General features: G+C 37.9%; 3 protein-coding genes and 1 pseudogene across 3 annotated transcripts; 1 reads left to right on the plus strand and 3 right to left on the minus strand.

Annotated features, from left to right (window-relative positions):
• Nucleotides 1-6,784: 6,784 nt before the first annotated feature.
• LOC132267452 (PR5-like receptor kinase) lies at nt 6,785-8,083 on the minus strand. Its single transcript, XM_059768612.1, has one exon. It carries the CDS (start codon nt 8,066-8,068, stop codon nt 7,127-7,129), a length of 942 nt encoding a protein of 313 aa, XP_059624595.1. The 5' UTR covers nt 8,069-8,083; the 3' UTR covers nt 6,785-7,126.
• Nucleotides 8,084-11,341: 3,258 nt separating this feature from the next.
• On the plus strand, nt 11,342-12,706 carry LOC132316234 (uncharacterized). The gene has a single exon (XM_059814740.1). The coding sequence runs from the start codon at nt 11,342-11,344 to the stop codon at nt 12,704-12,706; it is 1,365 nt and encodes a 454-aa protein (XP_059670723.1).
• Nucleotides 12,707-17,961: 5,255 nt separating this feature from the next.
• LOC132316235 (wall-associated receptor kinase-like 14) lies at nt 17,962-18,708 on the minus strand. The gene has a single exon (XM_059814741.1). The coding sequence runs from the start codon at nt 18,706-18,708 to the stop codon at nt 17,962-17,964; it is 747 nt and encodes a 248-aa protein (XP_059670724.1).
• Nucleotides 18,709-23,350: 4,642 nt separating this feature from the next.
• LOC132316106 (LEAF RUST 10 DISEASE-RESISTANCE LOCUS RECEPTOR-LIKE PROTEIN KINASE-like 2.1) lies at nt 23,351-24,433 on the minus strand (annotated as a pseudogene).
• Nucleotides 24,434-24,499: the final 66 nt, after the last annotated feature.

Below are 24,499 nucleotides of genomic sequence, written 5' to 3' on the forward strand. Positions count from 1 at the left end.
ACTACACTATGATTATGCAATTTTATGCTTTTATGCAAAGCAATGTTGGAAGCAAGTTATTAAAAAGCATGCGTTTTGACCTATGGTTAAAACTCTTTGTCCCACATCGGATAAAAATAAAAAGGAAATGTGGTTAATATATGCGTAGTCCATTATATTTGGTTGCCAAGAAGGGAGTATCAATGGAGGAAAGTCTCCAAAGTAAACAAATAGGAAATTTCCCAGCCATTGTTACTCGCTTTCTTGGCCTCCTATCATTTTTGAGTCCTCGGCAAGTTGTTTAAAAAATAAAAAAAAAATAAAAAAAAAACGATGAAGAGAAGAATATATGTATGAAAACCTCCCTCCGGCTCAGCGCCGGGGAGTAATTCATTCGCCTCGGACCCTAAGTGTCCGGCTTGGCAAAATCTTGCCTTGGACACTGAGTGTCCGGCTCGGAAAACCTCTTATTTATTTTGCTTCGGACTAAAACAAATAAGGAACCTTCAGGCAGAGTACCTTCCTTTTGTAAAAAAATAAAAAAATCTCTCAACAGAGTGAGTGCAATATCAGAAGCATATAAGCATACTCAGTCGAAGCAGAATAAAAGAAACACAGCTTAAAAAACAAGGTTATATCATTCAAATTTATCATTCTCAAAATTGTTTCATTACAAGGGAAAGGAAAAAATAAAAATAAAAAATAAAAATAAAAATAAAAAATAAAGAATTTGCTTGATCCTACTTCCTCTTCGGATTAAACGGGGCAGATTCGAAAGCATCTACTACAGCTGGACTTGTAGGTGGAGGAATTAAAGAACCAGGAGTTACAGGAGTTGATGAGCTTGGAAGATCTTCCGGGTGAGCCTTCACCATTTCAGCAAAAAACACCTCAGCCTCCTGAGCCTTCGGACCCTCAGTATAAGGGAAGGACACCCCCATGTTCACATCAAAGGCATCAGGATCCATCGTTTTGGGGCCTGAGCCTTGATTGAAGCAGGACCGGTAAGCTTTTACACTTGACAAGCGCACCAGACTGGAGTAACGACCTTGCATCTGCCTCCCGGCAACGATGCAGGTGCTAAAGGCATCATTCAAGCGCTGGACTTCAGCCTCCAGTGACTCGACTTTGGCATCAGAAGCAGCCAGACACTTTTTGTAAACATCCCGAGCCTCATATGCAATTTGTGCTTTGGCAATGGCATGGGATGCCTTCTTCTCAGAATTACTGAGATCTTTCTCCAGCTTCTTAAGAGAAAGAGACTGAGCCTCAGCAGTAGCACAGAGGGCCATAGTATGATACAAGCCCTGTGTCATGAGATAATAACAATATAAGAAAATTTGTAAGACAATTATGACAATGAAAATGAAGGAAGGAGCAAACCTCTATGGGTCGAACAAGGGCAGATGGGAGTAGCTGTTCCAACCCTATTCTGCCGATAATTTCTTCATCCTTGGGGAGCCACATTCCCCGAGCGACGGCCAGTGCTGCAGATGGGTCAGTGTTCATAGAATCACCAACATGGAGGATGGACTTGTCAGCCTTCGAGAAGAAAAGAGTCCAAGGTGCCCCAGCCTCGGAAAGGACGTAGGCGCTAACCTCATCCTCAGGGTTAATCTCCTCGGTTTTCTTCCCTTTGCTTTTTGGGTTGGAAGCACCCTTGGGTTTCGTGGTTGAAGAAGGGTTCAGCCTTGCCCTTTTGCTCAAAGGGACTTCGTCAATCTCCTTCTCCTGCTCGTTTGTACGCAATATAGTCAGCGGAGCATTCTCTGCAGCTTTCCTCTTCAAGGTTTCAGCCCTCTGTTTTTCTTCCTTAGTCATGGGGAAGCTGTCGAATGATGGAAATGAGAGGTCCATGAGATCAGCGGTTACAGCTCTGAAAGCAACTGCTTTAAGACTCGCAGAAGTAGGATCAAAACCTCTTCTTGGCAGCCGAAGAAGGAAACCTGCCCTTTCAGGAAGGAAAGCCTCTTCTTGGCAGCCGAAGAAGGAAATGTCGCTGAAAAAACACCAAGAAACTCATAAATATATCGAAAGAATAAGACTCGACATGGGAAACAGCCAGAACAATCTTCATGAAGAAAGGGGGGATGTTCTATACCTAACTTCCCGAACTTCCGAGGGATTGGGAGTTTGCTCGATTGGGGCACAGCCCATCTCCCTTTAACAATTATCATCCTCTCTTTCCACTTCTTCTCAGAAGTAGAGAGGTCTGTACATATCCTCTGGTGCAAGGGGGAAGTGAAAAAGAAACGACAAGGTTCGGTCCCATGCTTAGAAATAGAATAAGTAATCAGCAAGTCAGCCAGAGTCAGGTCAAGACTCTCCTGCCACCAGCGAATGAGAAGTGCCGAGATTACTCGAAGGACGTTAGGGTTTACTTGCAGGGATGCAATCCCCAATTTATTGAAGACTAAGTGATAGAAAGGATGAAGGGGGAACCTAAGAGCGTTGAGGTGCCCAACAGAGAGGAGCAACTCGTCTTCTCCGACGCCCTCGCCGGCGTAAAAATCAGCGCATTTGGGGTATTATGCAATTTCTACCCCCTCGGGAATCTCAAATTCTTCCATTACGAATTCAATAGAGAACGGGATGCGACGAATAGATAAAATTGCATTTCTTTCTTCCTTAGTGAGGATATTGTCCGACCCAGAGGTGGATGTTTCAGCCTGGATCGGGGAAGCACCCGGCTAATTAGCCGAGTCATTTACAGGTTTAGGGAAGTTCGAAACCCTAGGTGGGGGAACCCTAATGAGATTAGGGGAAGACGAGGGAGTGGACTCAGAATCTACGATCTCTATACTCTCAGGAGTAGTCGAAGTACTCATAATGCAAGATCGAAGAGAAAAAGATGAAGAACTAACCTGATAAGACGACGGAATGAAGAACGCAAGAAACGTAGTGAGAGCAAAAGTAACCCTTATGGAATCTCTTAAGGCAGAATGACAATGGGCAATCTTCGAACCGTCTTTTTGTAAAATAGACAACCGTGCAACTTCAATTCCCTTTTTAATAGGAGCCGCAATCCAATTAAAGAGGGAATTGGGGGCAAAGTGTGGAGGGAAAAATCTCCCTCCAATGAGAACTGTACACGTCATCGCAATGTAAATACCCATCACAAATGTCAGAGGCCCATCCTGCTCAAAGCCCAGTCCAAGCTCGTTGACAGCCCAAAATCATAAGACACTAACCCAAGGTCGTAAATAATTGATCTCTGTAGCATTGCTCAAGCCCGAAATAATAGATCCAGCCCGTTAGCAATGTCACATGGATCAGGTTACTTATAGCCCAAATCCATTGAAAGGAAATTAGTCCTATTAGAAGAAGGATACAGCAAAGAAAGAAACTACTACACAAGGAAAATTATACAAAGAAAGGAGCTCTATTTGTAAAGAATTTCTGTAGGAAAATAATTAAAGGACAAGTAATGCGAGTCCTACCATAATTCAACCAATCTTTTGTGTATAAATAGAGGCCCAGACCTCCAATAAAAGAATCAAGCAATTCTACGCTTCTCTATATACTGTTCTTGTTTATTTTATTGTTTATTGAGTGAGTTGTGTTATTTCTCCTAATCATTATTGGTTGGGTGAAATTTTGCACCTACAAAAGTGCATGCTACCATTGATTGAATTCAATTAGTGCCAAAAACTCCCTCTTATTTAGAATTCAAGAGATCCTTAAAATTCAGACATTTACAGAGAATTAATAATCAGGGCCTCTCATTTAAAGGATAGAGAAAAAGAGACAGGGGATATAAGAGCTTTTCTTTCGCATTTCATTCAAAATGCATTTCATTCAAAATGCAAAACGAGATCAATTCTTAATTCACAAACACAAACGAAGCTGCAATGATATAAAATTCGATTTGATGATTAGGCAACTTTATGTAATTTTCAATGTCCCCTCATAGACTAGAAAAATAATAATAATAATAATATATATATATATATATATATATATATATATATATATGACCCGTCATAATCTGTGCACCTCCAACAAAACTACTGGAGCAATACTCTATTTCTATTATAAAATAAATAAATTTAAAGTAAAATAGAATAAACAAAAAAGTTTAGAGAAACATGGAGGAGGAATTAGGTTAGGAATGGTTCAAGCCTGAAACCAAGTCTAACTAGGTTGGCGTTCAAATATATTCAAACGTGTATTCTCTCAAAAGACATATATTGACTGTTAATTATATTTCCTTTATCTCCTTGAGTGAAAAACTAAGAGTTTAAGTCACCAAAAAAAAATTGTAACATTAATTTTTTTTTTTTTTTTCCTTTACATGATTTTCAAGTTCAAAAAATAATACTAGATTATATAAACGATGTTTGGTACCATTTCTCGACTCAACTTATAATTATTTTCATTCTAGGACAACCATGCCAATTTATAATTTGATCAAGTTGCAATGCTTCTTCACATTTCAAATTAGTTAAAAAAAAAAAAAAATCCATCAATCAAAAAGCATTCACCACTCACTCACACACAAATTTTGCCCCTTTGAGATAGAGAAAATACGATTAAGTTAATCTGCCAAAATTAAATATGTTATTTGCATTATCCGTACATTTCAAATTACTTAAATAAGGTAGTAATTTATGGTTAATGTGAATGTATCATTTATGAAAATGTATGTAGTTGAATATTAAAAAAATCTCTAGGGTTTGATTCCTTTAGGTGAAGACGAACTAGAAAAGTCTACAATCTGGGCTTACACGGCAAGTGTTACGGGGTTGAGACTTCGCTCCACACATGGCCTAAGTTAGAAGGCATCTTGACTAGGCCCGTAACAGCCTGCATGGGGCACAAAGGGCTGTCAGGTGCACACTTAATGCGGCAGTTGCATTTTCGTAAATATATCAAAAAATGAAGTTTGTAGTTTGGTCATGGGAAAATTACGTGAGCTTCCTTGAAGTCTTAGAAGTCTACTGGTGGAGACGGATTTCAATTTGGAGGTACAGAGAATTTAACTTGCTCATTATGATTCCTCAGACATAAAGTATGTCTACTCATGCCAGATTGTTGATTTGCCCTTCAACATAATTAGAGGGTGTATGGCGCACGCGCTCAAGGGTGTGTGCATGCATGCACAATTGTGGGGGACGCCAAGGGCAAACAATGGGCATGGTGCGCGCACTCAAAGGTGTGTGCGTGCGCTTGTGGGGGAAGCCGAAGGCGGGCAAAGTATGCTGCACGCGCGTGCTGGTGGGCAACTCTGGGCAGCTGCGTGTGCACTTGTGGGCATGTTGTGGGCATTGTGCGCCATGCCCACAAGTGTGCACGTGCTTACAGCAGCAAACTTTAACTTGCCTATGGGCAAGGTCATGGCTATGACCGACTCAAGGTGTGGGCATGGCTCAATTCTATGTCCCAACACACTAAGACGCAGGCTAGGCTTGGTCAAGGCTAACATTGCTAACAAGGGTGTGTTAGGTTTGTAAGCATTGCTCGACAAGGGCGAACCCTGACTCAGTTGGGCTTACTCAAATGGTGCATGGGCGTGACTTGGTTCAATCAGTTGCTAGCCACTTCCCACTACTTGTGCAAACATGAGTTAGTGGGAGAAATGGGTTGCAACCACCCATGCAATGTGGCATAGTCTGGGCTTGCCAGCATATAGAAGTTGAGAGCAGTTCCACTTATTTTTGAAAATATGGGACATGCGTTGAAGATATGGGAATGTTGTGTAACTTCCTTGTAATGTGGCAGAGCTAGAGTGTGCCAGTTGTATCCTATAGTGGATGGGGTGTACGTCTCCACTACCTTTGTTATAGTTATAAACAGTTTTGTAAAGGGGTCTATATATATTGTAATGAATGGGTCTGTTAGTAGATCAGAGTGAGATACACTTTGTGAGCTTGTATCACACATTGAGGATCCTTGTACTATTTCGTGAAATAATAGTGAAGGTTGGAGGCTTTTGCCTCTGTAAATGTTGTGTGTCCCTTGTGCCTTATATTTATATGATGTGCATGTGTTGAGTGGCTGACTAAGTCAGAAATCGAAGGTGTTCATTTGTGGCTTAGTGCCATCATAAGGTGAGGATTTTAATGCGAAAAATTGACCCCTGTGAGAACAAGCCAAAGCATTCTAAGCTCTAAGTTAGGACATAAAAGTATACAAGAGTACCTTAAGTCCACAAATACTTGTCAAAACAATAATGGAAGCATCTCGAAGGACATCAAGTTGGGAGAGAAATTATTACATAGTCTTGGGTCAATCTGATATAGAACTAATTGCTTAACTCTATTTGACCCCTTTGGACAGCCAGAGGGCCAAATAAGTATTTTGATAGATTTTTTGGCCCGATCCTGAAGTGTGTTTTTGAATTAAAAGGAGAGTTTTTGGACTGAAAACCGCCTAACCATGACATACACTACTTTTAGGCCCAATACCATTATTTGGGGCCTTAAAATGAGATTTTTCTATCATATAGGAGGCGTGCTTAATATTTCTTAATTTTTTTTTCATTGTCTAAACTAACTCAGTTGTTACCAAATTTTAGATTTAGTAGTTTTATTCATTAGGATTCTTATGTAGTTTTATTCATTAGGATTCTTATGCTATTTTTTCAGAATTATTAGATAAATTTTATTTTTCTTATAATTTAGGGCTTTTCTTTCATTATAAATACATGAAATGCAGAGACCAGAATCATTAATTCAATTATCAATACAATATCAAATTTTTTCTTGATTTATCTTCTGCTTTGTGAATTCAAAGTTGTTATTTTGTTAATTTAAAGTAGTTTATCGTTCCTTGTGAATAAATCTAACTTTCGCTATGTCACAATCATGAACCAACGTGTAAGTCACGACTTTTTATACTTTTAAAATGGATTTTGTAACCAGAGTGTATCGAGAATAAACTTTTCTTCAAGAAAATAATAAGGCATAAATCACAAATTCTTGAACAGTAATGAGTATTACAAGATTGCTGAAATAAGCCAAACAACAATTCTACTTCAGCTACAATTCAAGATAAGATGAGAAAATAAAAAAAAATAATAATAAAAAATAAAAAACATACATAACATGGTGTATTAGTATCCGGCCAAAAGCACATCAAAAGGAAGAGAATAATTGAAGAGCTCATTGTTATTATTCTTCCATTCAATTTGAACAAAACTTTTAATTCAGTCAATACTCAAACTTTGTGGTAATAATGCAAAAGAATCTTGTGGCAACCTGGGACGAGAAGATAAGATGGGTTTTGGAGGAATTTGCAAGGATTGAAGGCTTCCTTCTAACATTTCCACCACACTAGTCATTGATGGTCGATCAACTGAATTGGTCTGAATGCACCACAAACTCACTATCATCATTTTCCTTGCTGTTTCTTTTTCCGCTTCAGTAGTAACGCCATGAGGTCTTAGATCCTCACCATGTTCCAACTGCTCATATATGCTATCCGGAAAATATTGTTCACTTGAATGGACAGTCCCAGGTTCAATATAATTTCTTCCAACAACCATTTCAATTACCATCATTCCATAGCTGTAGACATCAGACTTGTGAGAGACTCCTCCAAATTTTCTAGAGAATACTTCTGGAGCAATGTATCCAATTGTTCCTCTTGTACCTAGCATCGACATAATACTCTCTTTCCTCTGTCCTAATTTAGCAAGACCGAAATCAGCAATTTTGGGACAGAAGTCATCATCCAAAATAATATTATGAGGTTTTATGTCGAAATGATCAATCCTTGTGCTACAACCACAGTGTAAATACTCTAACCCTCGAGCAACACCAACTGCAATTTGGTATAATGTTTTGCAATCTAGATAATAGCTTAAATTCGGAGATCCATCATTGTAGATGAACTTGTCCAAAGATCCATTGCTCATGTACTCATAGACTAGAGCTCTTTTGTTCCTTTGAAAACAGAAACCTAAAAATTTGACTACATTGACATGGCAAGTTCTACTAATGCTAGCGACTTCATTGATAAGTTCCTCTCCGTTACCCTTGGTCTCGCTCAAGAGTTTCACTGCCACTAGCTGACCATCTAATAGCTTTCCTTTGTATACGACACCATATCCTCCTTGACCTAGTTTGTCTCTGAATGAGTTAGTCATTCTTTTAATAACTGAATAATTATATCGCTTTGGAATATGGGATCCATAATTCCTAAAAAATGCCTCGACATTTTGATCATTCATTGTTGTCTTCCTTAATAAGTGTATTCTTCTAAGCTTGCCTATCATCATAATACAAACTACTATAAGTCCAGCCACACCGGCTAAGATGCCTGCATAACAAAGAATGGAGACCATACGTTGGTCATTTATTCATATATTATTCTATTTATGTGCCATATCTTAAATGGGAGATTAAGGAGAATTACACATAGATTTATTTAAACAATTATATATTAATTAAGGCGCGCAGAGTAATGAGTATTAGCCTAGTTTTTAACTCAGAGTAATGAAAAAAATGTAGGGAGCACAGAACAGAGATATTAGTTTATCTGTTATTATATATGTTACCTACTGCAATCTTCAACCTATTATGTATTGTTGATTCGGTAGCATTTGTAGATGAACCTGTAACATAAGAGTAAAATTAGTTGGTTGATTATCAAGAGAACATTTTTACTTAAACTAACATGTATACGACATATATTACGACCGCATAAGATGATTGCTTTTGCACACAGCCATTACATATATGGGGGGAACTTTTGTGATGGATGGTTAATTCTGTATTTACATTTTTATGTTAAAAGTATACTCCATAAATACAAAATATACAAAGAGATGAGAACTACAAAAATATAAAATATAAAATAAATAAAAATCAGAGATCACATCTTAAATTTGGAATACTATATGCAATGAAAAAAAAAAAAAGAAAAAAAAGAAAAAAAAGAGAAAAAGAAGTTAAGAATTTGGTTTTTTCTTCTAACTCATTGGTGTAACCAATCCATCTTCAAAAAAGAGTTTTTGAGGGGTGGAGTTCGAGCCCACTTTGGGACAAACGTGTGTAATGACCCAAACTCTTACTTTCCATTTTAAAATATAGAGATAGAGGATATATCACTATATTACAATTTTTGATTATTTTTTACTATTCTATAAAGTACTTTTGGACACTATTGGTTAGATAAGAATTTTATTTTTTATTATTTATTGTTTACTTTTATGAGTTAGGTTAGAAAATACCATGTGTGACAAGTTTAGTACAGTTTTATTGGGCCCGTCAAATGGGGCATTTCAAAAGGGTGCCCCAGTCAAGCTCCAAAATCAGTATGGCTTACTGTATACGTTTGACCAATTTATGCGCGTGAACGTAGAAATGAACACAACTGTCAATGCCAAATGCAACTTTTAATGCAATACAAAAACCAATATCCAAACTTAACCTGGGCAAACTAAATTTAAAGCTGGGATATAAAAGTAGGACGAACTGCCCAAAAAAACAACTCCGATAACTCTTTAAAGCTGGGATATATCTGTTAGTAAAAAATTCTTCTTATGAATTATTTTAGCAAAAAAAAAAAAATTTCCCTCAATTAACATGAGAGGGTATTTTAACTATAGTCTATTTAAGAGATTATATTTTGAACAAAAATATCACTTAAACAGTTAATTGGTCACCGTCAACACGCGTCCTTACCAAGTGGTCTTCTCCTACCATCACCAGTATTTTACAACCCAATAAAAGTAAAACTAAGTTTAGGAATGAGTAGCATAAGTCCATCCACATCAATCAATCAAAATATATGTATATATATATATATATACCGGTGAGATTTGATAGGTGGGGCAGGCTAAGGGGTAAGCTCATGTCAAACCAAGATTTTAAAACATTAATATGGGCTAGCCCCAAATTTAAGTGCAAAAAATTCATCATGTCTTATCCCGTGCCATACGGTACAGATTTTATGAGTTTTTCAATTTTCTCGGCCATTCCAAATTTTAATAATTTACTAACAAATAAATATTAAAAAAAATAAAAGATTATGTTCACGTGCCAAAAGTGTGACAAAAATCAACCAAATTATGTGATGGATGTATAATTTAAATACCCATAATTAAGGAAAGATTACTACTAAATTAACGCCCTATTGAGATAGGCTCTGCAGATTACGATAAGGATTACAGATTAAGATAAGCTTTACAGATTACGATAAGGATTAAAGATTGTGATAAGGATTAAAGATTACGATGAGAATTAAGTCTACAGATTACAATAAGGTAATTCTACATGACATCTTAACCTAAGCCCTATAAAAAAGGCGGGAAAATCAACGTTTTGAGGTACGCAATAAATCCTAATTCAATTTCTCGATTTCTCCAGGGAGATTATCATTCACACTGACTTGTTCGTCGGAGCCTACTCCACCGGTAACACACCGGTGTTCGTAAGATCACTTTTTCTTCTCTTTATTCAGGAAGTCAGATCAGATCCAGGTTGCGCAGAATCCATCATCAACAGTTGGTGCCGTCTGTGGGAACGATTTTAGTTCTCTAAATAAAGTATGGTTCGATTGCGATCTGGTCTGGTTGCTGGCGAATACGAAGCGTTGCAAACTTCTGATCAAGGGGACTCGACGAGGCAACCCCCCGCCGTCCCAAACGATCAGGAACGCGTCACAGCGTTGGAACAACAGGTTTAAACCCTAAATAAGGGAATGAACCAATTAGTCCAGAAAAATTCAATGATTCTACAACGCTTAGCCGCCCTTAATGAGGTGGAGAATAATGAAGTACCCAAGAATGACTCCCGTAGGATTGACAACGACGCTGAGCTTAGTCAAATAGGGGGTCAACAGAGAAGCCATCACCATCGGTCTCTTGAACGGAATAATACCAGGCTCCGTGCAGGTACCTCTGGTTGTGTTGGTGACAAGACTGAAGATGTCACTTATTTCAATCTGTAGATGTAAGATCTGAGAACTAGGGTCAAAGACGTCATGCAAGCAATGAAAGGGAAGGGCCAGGCCACAGTGAACGATCTGGTACAGAAGACCAACCTAGCATTTAGTCTCGCTGTTATGTTATGAGTTGTCCTCTACCTAGCAAATTTAATATGCCAACTCTTGAGAGCTTCGATGGGACGCGGGACCCTCTCGATCATTTGGAGACCTACAAAGCTCTTATGTATTTACAAGTCGTACCGGATGAGATTATGTGCAGGGCTTTCCCTACCACACTAAAGGGTTGGGCTCGTCCTTGGTTCAATAAATTAAAGCTAGGCTCCATTGAAATCTTTAATGAGTTGAGCAAACAATTCATTGGACACTTCATCGCTAGGCAGAGGCATAGGAGACAGCAACACACTTATTGAATGTGAAACAGCAGAAGGGAAAGTCTCTCCGTGGTTACATAAGTCGTTTTAACGCTAATATGCTGCAAGTAGAAGAGGTGGACGACAAGGTTGCCCTCACAACCTTTATGGGAGGACTACAGACTTCTAAGTTCCTATTTTCCTTATCAAAAGAAGCCCCTACAAGCATGACAGAGTTGATGGTTAGAGTATGGAAGCACATGAACGCTGAGGATGCTATGAATGCACGAAAAAACAAAGATGGTGAAGATAAGAGGTCGGAGAAGAAGAGGCCAGCACCTAACACTAGGGAGGAAAAGGAATCGAAGTACAAGAAATTCTCAAACAACCAGGCTGACAGATCGTTTCGCCGCCCAGCGAGCCCAGGCAGGTATAATAACTATACCCCCCTAAATACATCTGTACAGCAAGTCTTTCTGCAGATTCAAGATGACGCATCATTGAAATGGCCACCAAAGCTAAAAGCTGATCCAACAAAGAGGTCTCGAGATAAATACTGTAGGTTTCACCGGGACCATGGACATAACACAGCGGATTGTTTCGACCTCAAAAACCAGATTGAGAACCTTGTTCGTAAAGGTCATTTACGCAAATTCACAACTAGAAATGGAAAAGGAGGCTCCAACCCAGCCCGGGAGGGCCGAGATGATCGCCCTCCTCAACACCAACCAATGGGTGAGATTAAAGTTATATCGGGTGGCTTCGCTGGTGGTGGTGAGACGAGTTCAGCTCGGAAGGCTCATGCTAGGAGAATTCGGAGTTTTTCAGAGGTGAATGAAGTTGGAATGACAAGTCCTCCAACCAAATTACCTCGAGTTGAGGAGCCGGTCATAACCTTTTCTGAAGAAGATGACAAGGGAATTCACCAGCCCCATGATGACCCTCTGGTAGTTTCCATGGTCGTTGCTAATTTCACTGTTCGACGAATACTAATAGACAATGGTAGCTCGGCTGACATACTATTTCTTAGGGCGTACGAGAAATTGAAAATTGGCCGAGAGAAGCTCCGACCCATGAAGTCACCACTGGTGGGATTTTTAGGCGACAAAGTATATCCACTGGGGGCAGTTACCCTTCCAGTTACTGCAGGAGCCAATCCAAAGCAGGTCACTGTAATGATGGACTTTGTAGTGGTGGACTGCCCATCATCATATAATATTATCCTGGGGAGAACGACATTAAATGCTATGAAAGCAATCACGTCCACTTACCATCTCCTGATGCGTTTCCCAACTGAATATGGTATGGGAGAGATAAGAGGGGACCAAACAATGGCTCGCGAATGTTATGTCGCCTCTCTCAGAAAAATAAAATCGCAAGAGGCATTTACGATTGAAGGGCTGGAAGGGAAAGATAGACCAGACTTTCATAGAGCGGAACCTACAGATAGACCAGAATCAAGACGTATTTGCATGGGTACATGAAGGCATACCGGGTATAGACCCCACTATCATGGAGCACCACCTAAATGTAAATCCTGACTTCAAACCTGTCAGACAAAAGATGAGGACTTTTGCTCCAGAAAGGAATCAGGCTATATCAGAAGAGGTGGAAAAGCTCTTAAAAGCCGACTTTATTCAAGAGGTGTACTACCCCGACTGGCTGGCAAATGTGGTCCTAGTGAAGAAGGCAAATGGAAAATGGAGGCTATGTGTGGATTTCACCGACCTTAACAAAGCTTACCCGAAGACAGCTTTCCTCTCCCAAGAATCGATATGCTCATTGAGGGAACGGCTGGACATGAACTATTAAGTTTCATGGATGCATATTCTGGATACAACCAAATATCTATGTACACCTCAGATAGAGAAAAAACGGCCTTCATCACTAATAGAGGTTTGTACTGTTACAAAGTAATGCCGTTTGGGCTCAAGAACGCTGGTGCAACATACCAGAGGCTAGTGAATGCAATGTTTAAGTATCAAATTGGTAGAACATGGAGGTATATATTGATGACATGTTGGTGAAAAGCTTAAAAGCTGAAGACCATTTGACTGACCTGCAGGAGACCTTCGAGGTACTTATGAGTCATAAGATGAAACTCAACCCCAGCAAGTGTGCCTTTGGGGTTTCCTCAGGAAAGTTCTTGGGATATATGGTAAGCAGAAGAGGAATTGAGGCCAATCCAGAGAAGATCCGAGCAGTCATTGACATGAGATCGCCAAGATCAACCAAGGATCTACAACGACTAACAGGGAAGATTGCTGCCTTTAGTAGGCTAATCTCTCGGTCAACTGACAGGTGTCTACCTTTCTTTCGTGTGCTAAGGAAGGCTTTTGAATGGACCCCAGAATATGAGTAGGCATTCAAAGAACTAAAGCAATACCTTAGTTCTCCCCCACTACTATCTCGAACCATACCGGGAGAGGAACTATACATATACTTTGCAGTCTCCACGACAGCTGTCAGTTCAGCTTTGATACGAGAAGAAGAAGAAGGGGTCCAAAGGCCAGTATACTTCGTGAGCAGAGCACTTAGGGGTGCAGAGGAAAGATATCCAAGGATGGAACAGTTGGCCTTTGCTTTAATTGTGTCCGCCAGGAAACTGAGACCATACTTTCAAGCGCATACGATAGTGGTCCTAACAGATCAACCCCTTCGATAGGTTCTACACAAGCCAGAAAGCTCTGGTCGACTGATGAAGTGGTCAGTAGAGTTAGAAGAGTTCGACATTCAGTATAAGCCAAGAACAGCAGTAAAGGCTCAGGTGTTGGCTGATTTCTTAGCTGAGTTTACCCCTCCAGAAGAGGAGAAACAACCCCAATTTTCGACAGAACCAGGTTTAAGTGAGCAGATGGGCCCAGAAGTAGTCTGGGACTTGTTCGTGGATGGGTCATCTAATGTTCAGGTTAGCGGAGCTGGGCTTGTTCTTGTTTCCCCAGAGGGAGAAAGTATACAGTACGCACTTCGGTTTGGTTTCAACGCAACCAACAACAAAGCAGAGTACGAAGCCTTGATAGCAGGATTAAAAGTGGCAAATGCCCTAGGGGTTAAGCAATTACACCGACTCCGAGCTGGTCACTGGACAAGTTCAAGCGGAATATGAGGCACGAAACGAGAAGATGAAGAGTTACCTACAAAAGATGAATGAATTAAAGAATCACTTCCAAAGATTCTTAATTCATCAAATACCACGAGAAGAGAATGGGAAAGCAGACGCTTTAGCCCGGCTAGCTACTGCATTGAACCTGAGATCAATAAGAATATACCACTGGAATATTTGGACGAACCATCTATATCTCAGGAGAGACAAATTGAAGTGCAACAAGCGATATTGAGTGTGGAATGGGCAGATCCTATCATCAGATATATCAAGGATGGGGTGCTACCAACAGACCGAGTAGAAGCTCGAAAGGTCAAGATGCGGGCAGCTAGGTATACACTTATCAAAGGGGTGCTCAACAAGAGAAACTTCTCCATGCCGTATTTACGATGCGTTTCTAGCGAGGAAGCTGACTACATTTTAAGGGAGATCCACCTAGGAGTTTGTGGAAACCATGCTGGGGGTAGGTCACTTGCTAACAAGGCCATCCGACTAGGATACTATTGGCCCACCATGCAGAAAAATGCACTTGACTTCGTTCAAAATTGCGACAAGTGTCAACGATTTGCCAACATCCCGAGACAACCGTCAGAGGAGATGACTCCCATGTCAAGACCATACCTCTTTCCCCCTTAAAAGAATGAAGGGTCAGCTTCATCTTCTTCCCTCGATAAAAAGATGAGGGGTTAACTACTTCCCTTGTTAAAGGGTGAGCTGAGTGAAGCTCATATTAATCTACTTCCCCTGTTAAAGGGTGATCTGGGTGAAGCTCGTATTAATCTACTTCCCTTATTAAAGGGTGAGATAAGTGAAGCTCATAGTAATCTAATTCCCTTGTAAAAAGATGAGGGGTTAACTACTTCCCTTGTTAAAGAGTGAGTTAAGTGAAGCTCATAGTAATCTACTTCCCTCGTAAAAAGATGAGGGGTTAACTACTTTTCTTGTTAAAGGGTGAGCTGAGTGAAGCTCATAGTAATCTACTTCCCCTGTTAAAGGGTGACCTGGGTGAAGCTCGTATTAATCTACTTCCCCTGTTAAAGGGTGACCTGGGTGAAGCTCGTATTAATCTACTTCCCTTGTTAAAGGGTGAGATGAGTGAAGCTCATAGTAATCTACTTCCCTCGTTAAAAGGTGAGTTGGGTGAAGCTCATAGTAATCTACTTCCCCTGTTAAAGGGTGAGCTAAGTGAAGTTCGTATTCATCTACTTACCTTATTACGAGTTAAGTGAAACTCGTCTTAATCTACTTTCCTTATTAAAGGGACTAGCCGACTAAAGATGTCAATAAAATCAAGTATAAAATAACGGTAGCATGTCAGCAGGGCAACTTGCCAAATAATGGGAGCATGCCAGCAGGACAGCTTGCCAAATAAAGGCAGCATGCCAGTAGAGCAGCTTGCCAAATAACGGCAGCATGCCAGTAGGACAGCTTACTAAATAAAAGCAGTATGCCAGCAGGGCAGCTTGCCAAATAAAGGCAGCATGCCAGCAGAGCAGCTTGCCAAATAACGGCAGCATGCCAGTAGGACAGCTTACCAAATAAAGGCAGCATGCCAGCAAGGCAGCTTGCCAAATAACGGCAGCATGCTAGCATAACAGCTTGCCAAATAAAGGCAGCATGCTAGCAGGGCAGCTTGCCAAATAAAACAGCATGCCTGCCAGGGCAACTTGACAAATAACGGCAGCATGCCAGCAGGACAGCTTGCCACGGCAGCATGGCATGGCAGCTTACCACATAACGGTAGACTACCAGCATGGCAGTTTGCCACATATACGAGCTGCCAATGTGGCACTACGACAAATATACAAGCTTGCCAATATACGACAAATATACGAGCTTGCCACATATATGAGCTGCTAATGTGATACTATGACCCCCGACTGTATTCGCGAAATGACAATATAAGTCAGGCTAATAGACAAGGCTCTGCAATTCTAACTATATATTATTATGTGATATTTTGGAATTAACGTTCCGGTGGTTTGACAAGCAATCCTCCGAAACGGGGGGCAACTGATGGATGTATAATTTAAATATCCATAATTAAGGGAAGATTACTAAATTAACGCACTATTGAGATAGGCTCTGTAGATTACGATAAGGATTACAGATTGAGATAGGCTTTACAGCTGACGATAAGGATTAAAGATTGTGATAAGGATTAAAGATTACGATGAGGATTAAGTCTACATATTACAATAAGGTAATTCTACGTGACATCTTAACCTAAGCCCTATAAAAAAGGCGGGGGAATCAACGTTTTGAGGTACGCAATAAACCCTAACTCAATTTCTCGATTTCTCCAGGGAGATTATCATTCACACTGACTTGTTCGTCTGAGCCTACTCCACCGGTAACACACCGGTGTTCGTAGGATCACTTTTTCTTCTCTTTATTCAGGAAGTCAGATCAGATCCAGGTTGCGCAGAATCCATCATCAACACTATGTATAAAATAATCTTATAACAATAATATGATCCCGTATGATGAATTCATGATTGATGATAGTATTAATAATCTAATTTTAAATATATGAGTTATCAATTATCATTATATTTCGGAATCTTTGGATTTTTTTTGTTCTTCAGGGTACTAAAACATTTGCCAAAATTTCATCCAAAATAAACTCGGGCCCTAAAGTTAAAATTGAGTCTCATCCTACGGTCTCAAGTACCTTACCCAAATTTGTTCTTCGGGGTACTAAAACCTTTGCCTAAATTTCATCCAAAATAAATTCGGGCTTTAAAGTTTAAATTCAATCTCCTATAAGTGGAATTCATGATTGATGATAGTATTAATAATCTAATTTTAAATATATAAGTTATCAACTATCATTATATTTCAGAATCTTTGGATTTTTTTTGTTCTTCGGGGTACTAAAAACTTTGCCCAAATTTCATCCAAAATAAATTCAGGCTCTAAAGTTTAAATTCATTCTCATCCCACGGTCTCAAGTACCTTACCCAAATTTGTTCTTCGGGGTACTAAAACCTTTGCCTATATTTCATCTAAAATAAATTCGGGTTTTAAAGTTTAAATTCAGTCTCTTATAAAATTTTTGGATGAGAATCGAATTGCTCGGATTAATCCCCACCCCATATATACATATACATTCAGAGCAATTCGATTCCCGTCCAAAATTTTTTTCTTAAATTCTAAATTTATTTTATTAAAAAAAATTTGAATTCTAAAAGGAGAATCAACATTTTCTTATTTTTTTGAAATGATTCAAGAAAAAAATATATTTTTTTGAAATGGACTAGGACCTTGGTTTTTCGAAAAAGACCTTTATTAAATGCGTAATCAAACATTACAGAATTATAAAAAATGACTTCTGAAAAACTAGAAGGACTTTTTGAGACACAGAAGCACCTCCAAACAGCTATTGTCAATTATTATTATGTTTTTTAAAACAAAAAATAGTTCATTTAAATCAACCTAGTTAAACCTAAGTCATACTATTTTTTTTAATAGGTGTCGCTCTCACGTTTCGAACACCCTCCCACTTTTACGCACAATTCTACCAGTCTCACGCTCAGGCTTTCAAATTGGCTCCTGCTCCCGCTTTATATCATTTAACTTGAACCTCCAAAATTCAGTGTATTATACACCATAATAAATAAATAAACCCATTAGTTAAGGCAACTGAAACGCACCTTTCCGACAGCCCAAACCGGCCGGAAACCCGTCACCGACGAACCCTTCTAAGCACCGACACCGATATCCCTTTCCGACCGGTGACTCAACCATACTGCAATTCGCATTTGGAGAACAGTCACAATCTCCTTCAAGCCACCACCCCAATTGAACCGCCTGAACATCAATCGACACATCTAAATTATTCCCCAATGACTCTAAAGAGATGGCCGAGAAAAGTGACACACAACCACTCTGTATCACCTTAGTATAGTCAACGAACCGACTCTGATTATTCTGCTCCGAGTAACAGCTAATATTATTACCCTTTTCCGAAACACAATCGAGCAATTCGAAGTGGGTTTGAATCGTGGTGGTCGGAATCAAACATGGCTTGATCGGTAAGCTGCAGTTTTGTAGCAGAATTCCGTTACACGACGTTGGAGCATAGTTCTGGCCGAAGAGGTGGTGGAGGGCGGTGATGGGTCGGTCGCATTTTGCCGGTAAATTGATCAGAATGACGTCGGGAGTGACCTTTTGGACCGGAAAGTCATGAATGAGAATGTCGCCGGTTGAGGTGCAATTCAGACGGAATGGGCAGCCGGCGGAGAAGCCGAATGGGAAAGGGAGGTGTTTGGCTGACGAAATGCCGCACGATGCGTTGCACTTGGTTGGGGTTTGAGCTATGATTGTAACTGGAACTATACATATAGCAAATATTATTATAATTTGGAGATTTAATAGCATCTTCAACAATTTGTAAACAAGCTTATTTTGATATGATGACATTTGAGGTTACTGGAGACCGAGTGAGCTGAGAGAGAGAATGCTCCTATAGAGTGTAAGAAAATAAGAATGTTGTAAACAATTGTATTTCACAGTGTGGATGTATTGTGTATCAGATACAAGTATATATGGAGTGCAAAGAAAGACTCTAGAAAGCACACGCAAGAAGATGCATGGTAAATACAATTAATTATATCCTATACGTATGAGACAGATTCCTGAAAATATGGCTTCATTGCTTGACGATGGTGATCTTCCTTGACTGATAAGGATCTTGCTTGATTGTAGACTGTTGTTAGCATTGAGTTTCCTTAATATAGAGGAAATATAGAGAGAGTTTTGACAGCCTGAAAGGTGGTGGGGGATTAAGTAAAAGGTTAAAAGTACAGTTAACACCCTTATATAAAGTAAATATATATAAAATAAATATATTTTTAAAAGGGTAGAAAGGTAAATAAGCATATTACAATTATTTTATGTGATTTGTTTTGCATAACTGAGACTGTTATCCACAAATTTTAAAAGATAAGAGGTGGTGACGTAGCACATTTTAAAAAGTAAAGGTGAAAGTTGGTTAATCATAGGCCAGAAAACACCCCTAAATAGGTTTACAGTTCATATCACATTCTGTAGGTAAATTTAAACTCTAAATTGATTAAATTATCCTTATTAAATTATTTTATAAAAAAAATAATTTTATAAAATGATTGAAAAGGACATTATTGGTGATGTCCTTCTCGTGCAAAAAATACCTATAAAGTTTCAATTTGGTGCAAATAAGTTTCTCTGACAAATTTAAACCATAAGTTGATTAAATTACTCTTAATGAATTATTTTATAAAATATATAAAAATAAATAATTTTATAAAATGACAGAAAATGATACTATTGAAGGACGCCGGTAATGGACAAGTAAAGATAAAAATAAAAAATAAAAAACAAAAATAAAGTACGAAAGGCATGCTTGGTTTGTATCTCTGAAAATAGTTCTCAGAAACTTAGAAAACTGAGAACTGTTTTCAGAGAACTATAGAAGACTGTTCTATAAAGACAGACATTTTTCTAACTAAGTTTTTAAAAAATAGTTTTAAGAAAACTAAAACAAACAGAATTTTTTGTACAGTTTTCTGTTTTCATTTTTCCAAGAACAAAAAACAGTTTTCATAGTTACAAACTAAGCAAGCCCAAAATTTTTCCAAACTCTGAATTTTTTTTTATTTTTTATTTTTGTTGGTTAGAGTGTTGGTATGAAAAAATATAAAAAATAAAAAATAAAAAATAAAAAGTTTAATAAAAAAGAGTAAACTAGATTCCCAAAAAATTCGAATTCTTGTTTGACAAATTCAAAAAAAAAAAATTATTTAGAGATATATATAAAGAAAAAAGTTTCAAATAATAATAATTATAATGAGGTAATGTGCACATAATACCCCTATATTATGAGATTAGTAGTATAAAGAGTAAAAAAAAAAAACAAATATTACGTACATCACTAATTTATGTCAAATGGTGTATTTTTGCATAATGTGAAAATAGTAGGAGTATTTTTTGCACATCTTTTTAAATATAGAATAAAAATATTACGCGAAATATACTTCAGGTGTGTTCTCTGCACTTTTCTCTTAAACATACTTAATTGTTGTAGTTCAATTCTTTTTGGGAGCATGAATCTATTATTTTTGTTAGTCCATCATGCCAGTTGGCATTAATGAATGCTGGATTAAATTGGTGCAATAGTCAAGTCATGTTCCCATATGGAATTCCAACTAGTGCTCCGTCGAGGTGCACATAGTTTGGTTGGGTGCACATAGTTTGGTTTGGATCGATTTAAGAGTGTTTTTGAAACCAAATCAATTCTAACGGATTCATAAAATTTGAAACTAAATCGAACCATTTGACCAAAGAAACCAAATCGTGAAAAATCGATTTGGTTCAGTTCGATTCCACTTTATTTATTTATTTACAGAAGTATTCATATTTCAAAATTCACGTACAAACTATAAACCAAGTTACCAACACATTCAGAATTATTAATATATTCAAAACTTTTAATTCATTTTTTTCTATCACTTCTGTAACTAAAGTAAATAAATTCAGAATTTCTAATAACCTAATAGATTTAGAATTATTAATTTAACAACAAACAATTATATATATATATATATATATATATATATATATATATATATAACACAACAGTTTGATTCGGTCTAGTTTGGTTTTAAACAGTATCTTTACGGTTTTACAAATTTAAAACCGTAACCAAACTAAACCATTAGCAAACCAAACCAAATTGTCCGATCCAGTTTGGTCCAGTTTGCATTTTCGGTTTGACCAAATTTTTTTTTTGCACCATGGTCCAAGGCTCAATTCTTTTAATAAATTCGTGATCTAAGCATCCACTCATACCACAATGATCTTTTAGAATAATAAAGTTCGTAGAATATTGTGGATTTGCAATTAAAACCATCTACAGTAAATAAATTAATTCATGATAATGACACATGTAAACTCGCATTATTTGACTAGAATTTGATGAAACCATATTGAGACTTGTTCTATTTTTTCATAGCAGGAACTGAAGGAGACTCATTGAATATAAAACTACATATTTTTTATTACTCAATTGATTAAAAGAGAATCCCCATTGTCATATATATTTGATTAAAGACTGGTTGGGTATAAAAGAGACCGCACGCGGATCTTCTGCATTTGGTCCCTGCACTTAACGGACCGTCCTTATCTGTTACTACTCCATCCAATAAATTTTAAACTCCTTTGGTTAACTCAGAATGCTCGAGTTAAGTTCCTCTCTCTTTCTCATCACTGCTTTATCTTTTTTCTTCCTAACATATAAATAATATAAACCCTATGAAGCACGGACAACCCTGGTTGGGTGTCCGTCCCACACGGACACACGTAAACCAATATCTTATTATTATTATTTTGAGAAGTTGGGTGTTCGTCCGACAAGAGTGTTTTTTTTTTTTTTTTCTAATGTTGTCCGACAAGAGTGTTGTCGTGGCGGCGGAGCTTTGGTATAATCCCAGACCAACATACGTTACAGAGAACTCTTAATAGCATGGCCATGGAGATTTGGTAATAATCTTTTGGTGTTAATTACGGACCCAAAGTCCATGTGTTGGGAACGTGGGTCCATGTGATATAATTTGTCCTTTAATATGAATACAGGTGTTGGAAATTCTGTAAAAGTTATTCTCTTGTGGGTTATAGTATTGTTTATTTCAAACTTTAATTATTTTATAATTTGAATGTAATAACGGTAAAATGGAAATATTTTAAAATATAATGCATTGATTTTAAAAATAAACAACTATTTGTGAGACTAATAAAACTAAAAATATGGACAAACGGACAAAGTTTCCTCTATATGCACTTCCAAGACGCTCAAGCTGAGGCCGGAGTCCAACTTTTAGTGTTTGATGTGGGACTAGCTCGAACATATGAAGAAATCGGGTTAGGAAGGTAATTTCATTCCAAAACAATTTAGCTGGGATAAAAGTTGTCCTACGGTGAGGTCATTGGATGTTTTTTTTTAAGTAAAACAGAGTGTAATGAAAAATAGTAGAGCAAAAATCACTTGAAATTCTTGAAAAGTAATGAACGTTACAAGATTGCTGTAATAAGCCAGACAACAATTATACTTCTGCTACAATTTAAAGATAAAATGAGAAAAAAACATACATAACTTGGTGTATTAGTATCAAGCCAAAAGCACATCAAAACGAAGAGCATAATCGAAGAGCTCATTGACATTCTTCTTCCATTCAATTTGAAAAAAAACCTTTTCTTTCATTCAATACTCGAACTTTGTGGTACTAATTATGCATAAGAATATTCTTGTGGCAATCTGGGAGGAGAAGATAAGATGGGTTTAGGTGGAACTTGCAAGGATTGAAGGCTTCCTTCTAACATTTCCACCAAAGTAGTCATGGATGGGCAATCTAGTACTGGATTGGTCTGAATGCACTACAAACTTACTATTCTCATACCCCTAATTAGAATGCCTGCAATTGAACCGAATTAAGTCTCACTTTCAACTGCTTGAGCGCAAACTCGAGTTGAGTCCCACTTTTAGTGTTTGAACTTGGCTTGAACGTATGAAGAACTCAGGTTAGGAACCTGATTTCGTTCCCAAGTTTTAATTAGGCTGGGGATAAAAGTTGTCCTAGCTAGAGTGAGCAGAATGGATTCTGTCGCATAAGAATACAGTTTGTATCAACCCAACTATTTTCTCTGCAAACTCTGGCACATCCACATTCATGATCGTAAATGGATTTTGTAATGAAACAGAGTGTAACGAGAAAATAATATGCATAAATCACTTGAAATTCTTGAAATGTAATGAGATATATAGGATTATTCCTGTAATACACAAAGCAGCAATTCTACTTTTGCTACAATTCATGATAAGATAGAGGACAAAAAAACAAAACACAAAGAAACAAACAAACATGGAGTATAGTATTAAGCCAAAAGCACATCAAAAGGAAAAAAAAAAAAAAAAAAAGACAACAAAAGAGCTCATTCTCATTATTCTACTTTCATTCAGTTTTAAAGCCCCATTTTTTAGTCAGTACTCTTAACTTTGTGAAAATGATGCAGAAGTTCCTTGTTCCAACATAGGATGAGAAGCTATGACGGGTTTAGATGGAATTTGCAAGGATTGAAAGCTACCTTCCAACATTTCTACTATTGTAGTCATTGATGGGCGATCTGTTGGAATGGTCTGAATGCACCAAAAACCCATTATGGCCATTTTCCTTGCTAATTATTTTTCCTCTTCAGTTGTAACACCATTAAGTCTTAGATCCTCTCCGTGTTGTAACTGTTCATATATGCAGTCCGGAAAATATACTTGACTTGAATGGGTTGTTCCAGCCTCATTATCATTTCTTCCACCAACCATTCCAAGAACCATCATCCCATAACTGTAGACATCAGATTTATGAGAGACCCCTCCAAACATCCTATAAAATACTTCTGGAGCAATGTATCCAACAGTTCCTCTTGCATCCACCAAGGACATAGTACTCCTTTTCCTCTGGCCTAATTTAGCAAGGCCGAAATCAGCGATTTTGGGACAAAAGTCTTCATCCAAAAGAATGTTCTGAGGTTTTATGTCAAAATGAACAATCCTTGTGTTGCAACCTCGATGTAAATACTCTAGCCCCCGAGCAACACCAACTGCAACTTGGTACAATATTTTGCATTCCAGATGATAGATTGAATTCCCAGATGCATCATTATAGATGAACTTGTCCAAAGATCCATTGCTCATGAATTCATAAACAAGAGCTCTTTTATTCCCCTCGTAACAAAAACCCAAAAGAGTGACTACATTGACATGTGAAGTTCTACTAATGCTAACAACTTCGTTGATAAATTCCTCTCCGTCTCCCTTAGTTTCACTCAAGACCTTCACTGCCACAAGCTGACCATCTAATAACTTTCCTTTGTATACGACACCATATCCTCCTTGACCTAGTTTGTTTCTGAATGAGTTGGTCATTCTTTTAAGATCTAGATAGTTGTACTGCTTTGGAGTAAGAAATCCATAGTTCCTTATTGTTGCCTCAACATTTCGATCATTTATTGTTTTCTTCCTCCAGAAAACCAATGCATTACCTGAGAAGTCATTTCTTTTACAGTAGTATATGATCATCACAACAGAAACAAATGTAAGTCCAAACACACCAGCTAAAATACCTGCATGAAAAGAGTGGAGGTA

Source organism: Cornus florida, unplaced genomic scaffold (assembly GCF_030987335.1).
Source record: "Cornus florida cultivar Cherokee Brave unplaced genomic scaffold, ASM3098733v1 CherokeeBrave_3.0.0_Hap2_Chr07, whole genome shotgun sequence".
Classification (NCBI taxonomy): domain Eukaryota; kingdom Viridiplantae; phylum Streptophyta; class Magnoliopsida; order Cornales; family Cornaceae; genus Cornus; species Cornus florida.

Bases quoted from the DNA above. Each gene is read 5' to 3' on its own strand.
- LOC132267452 (XM_059768612.1), bottom strand. From the start codon at position 8,068: ATGACTAACTCATTCAGAGACAAACTAGGTCAAGGAGGATATGGTGTC.
- LOC132316235 (XM_059814741.1), bottom strand. From the start codon at position 18,708: ATGCTATTAAATCTCCAAATTATAATAATATTTGCTATATGTATAGTT.
- LOC132316234 (XM_059814740.1), top strand. From the start codon at position 11,342: ATGCTGCAAGTAGAAGAGGTGGACGACAAGGTTGCCCTCACAACCTTT.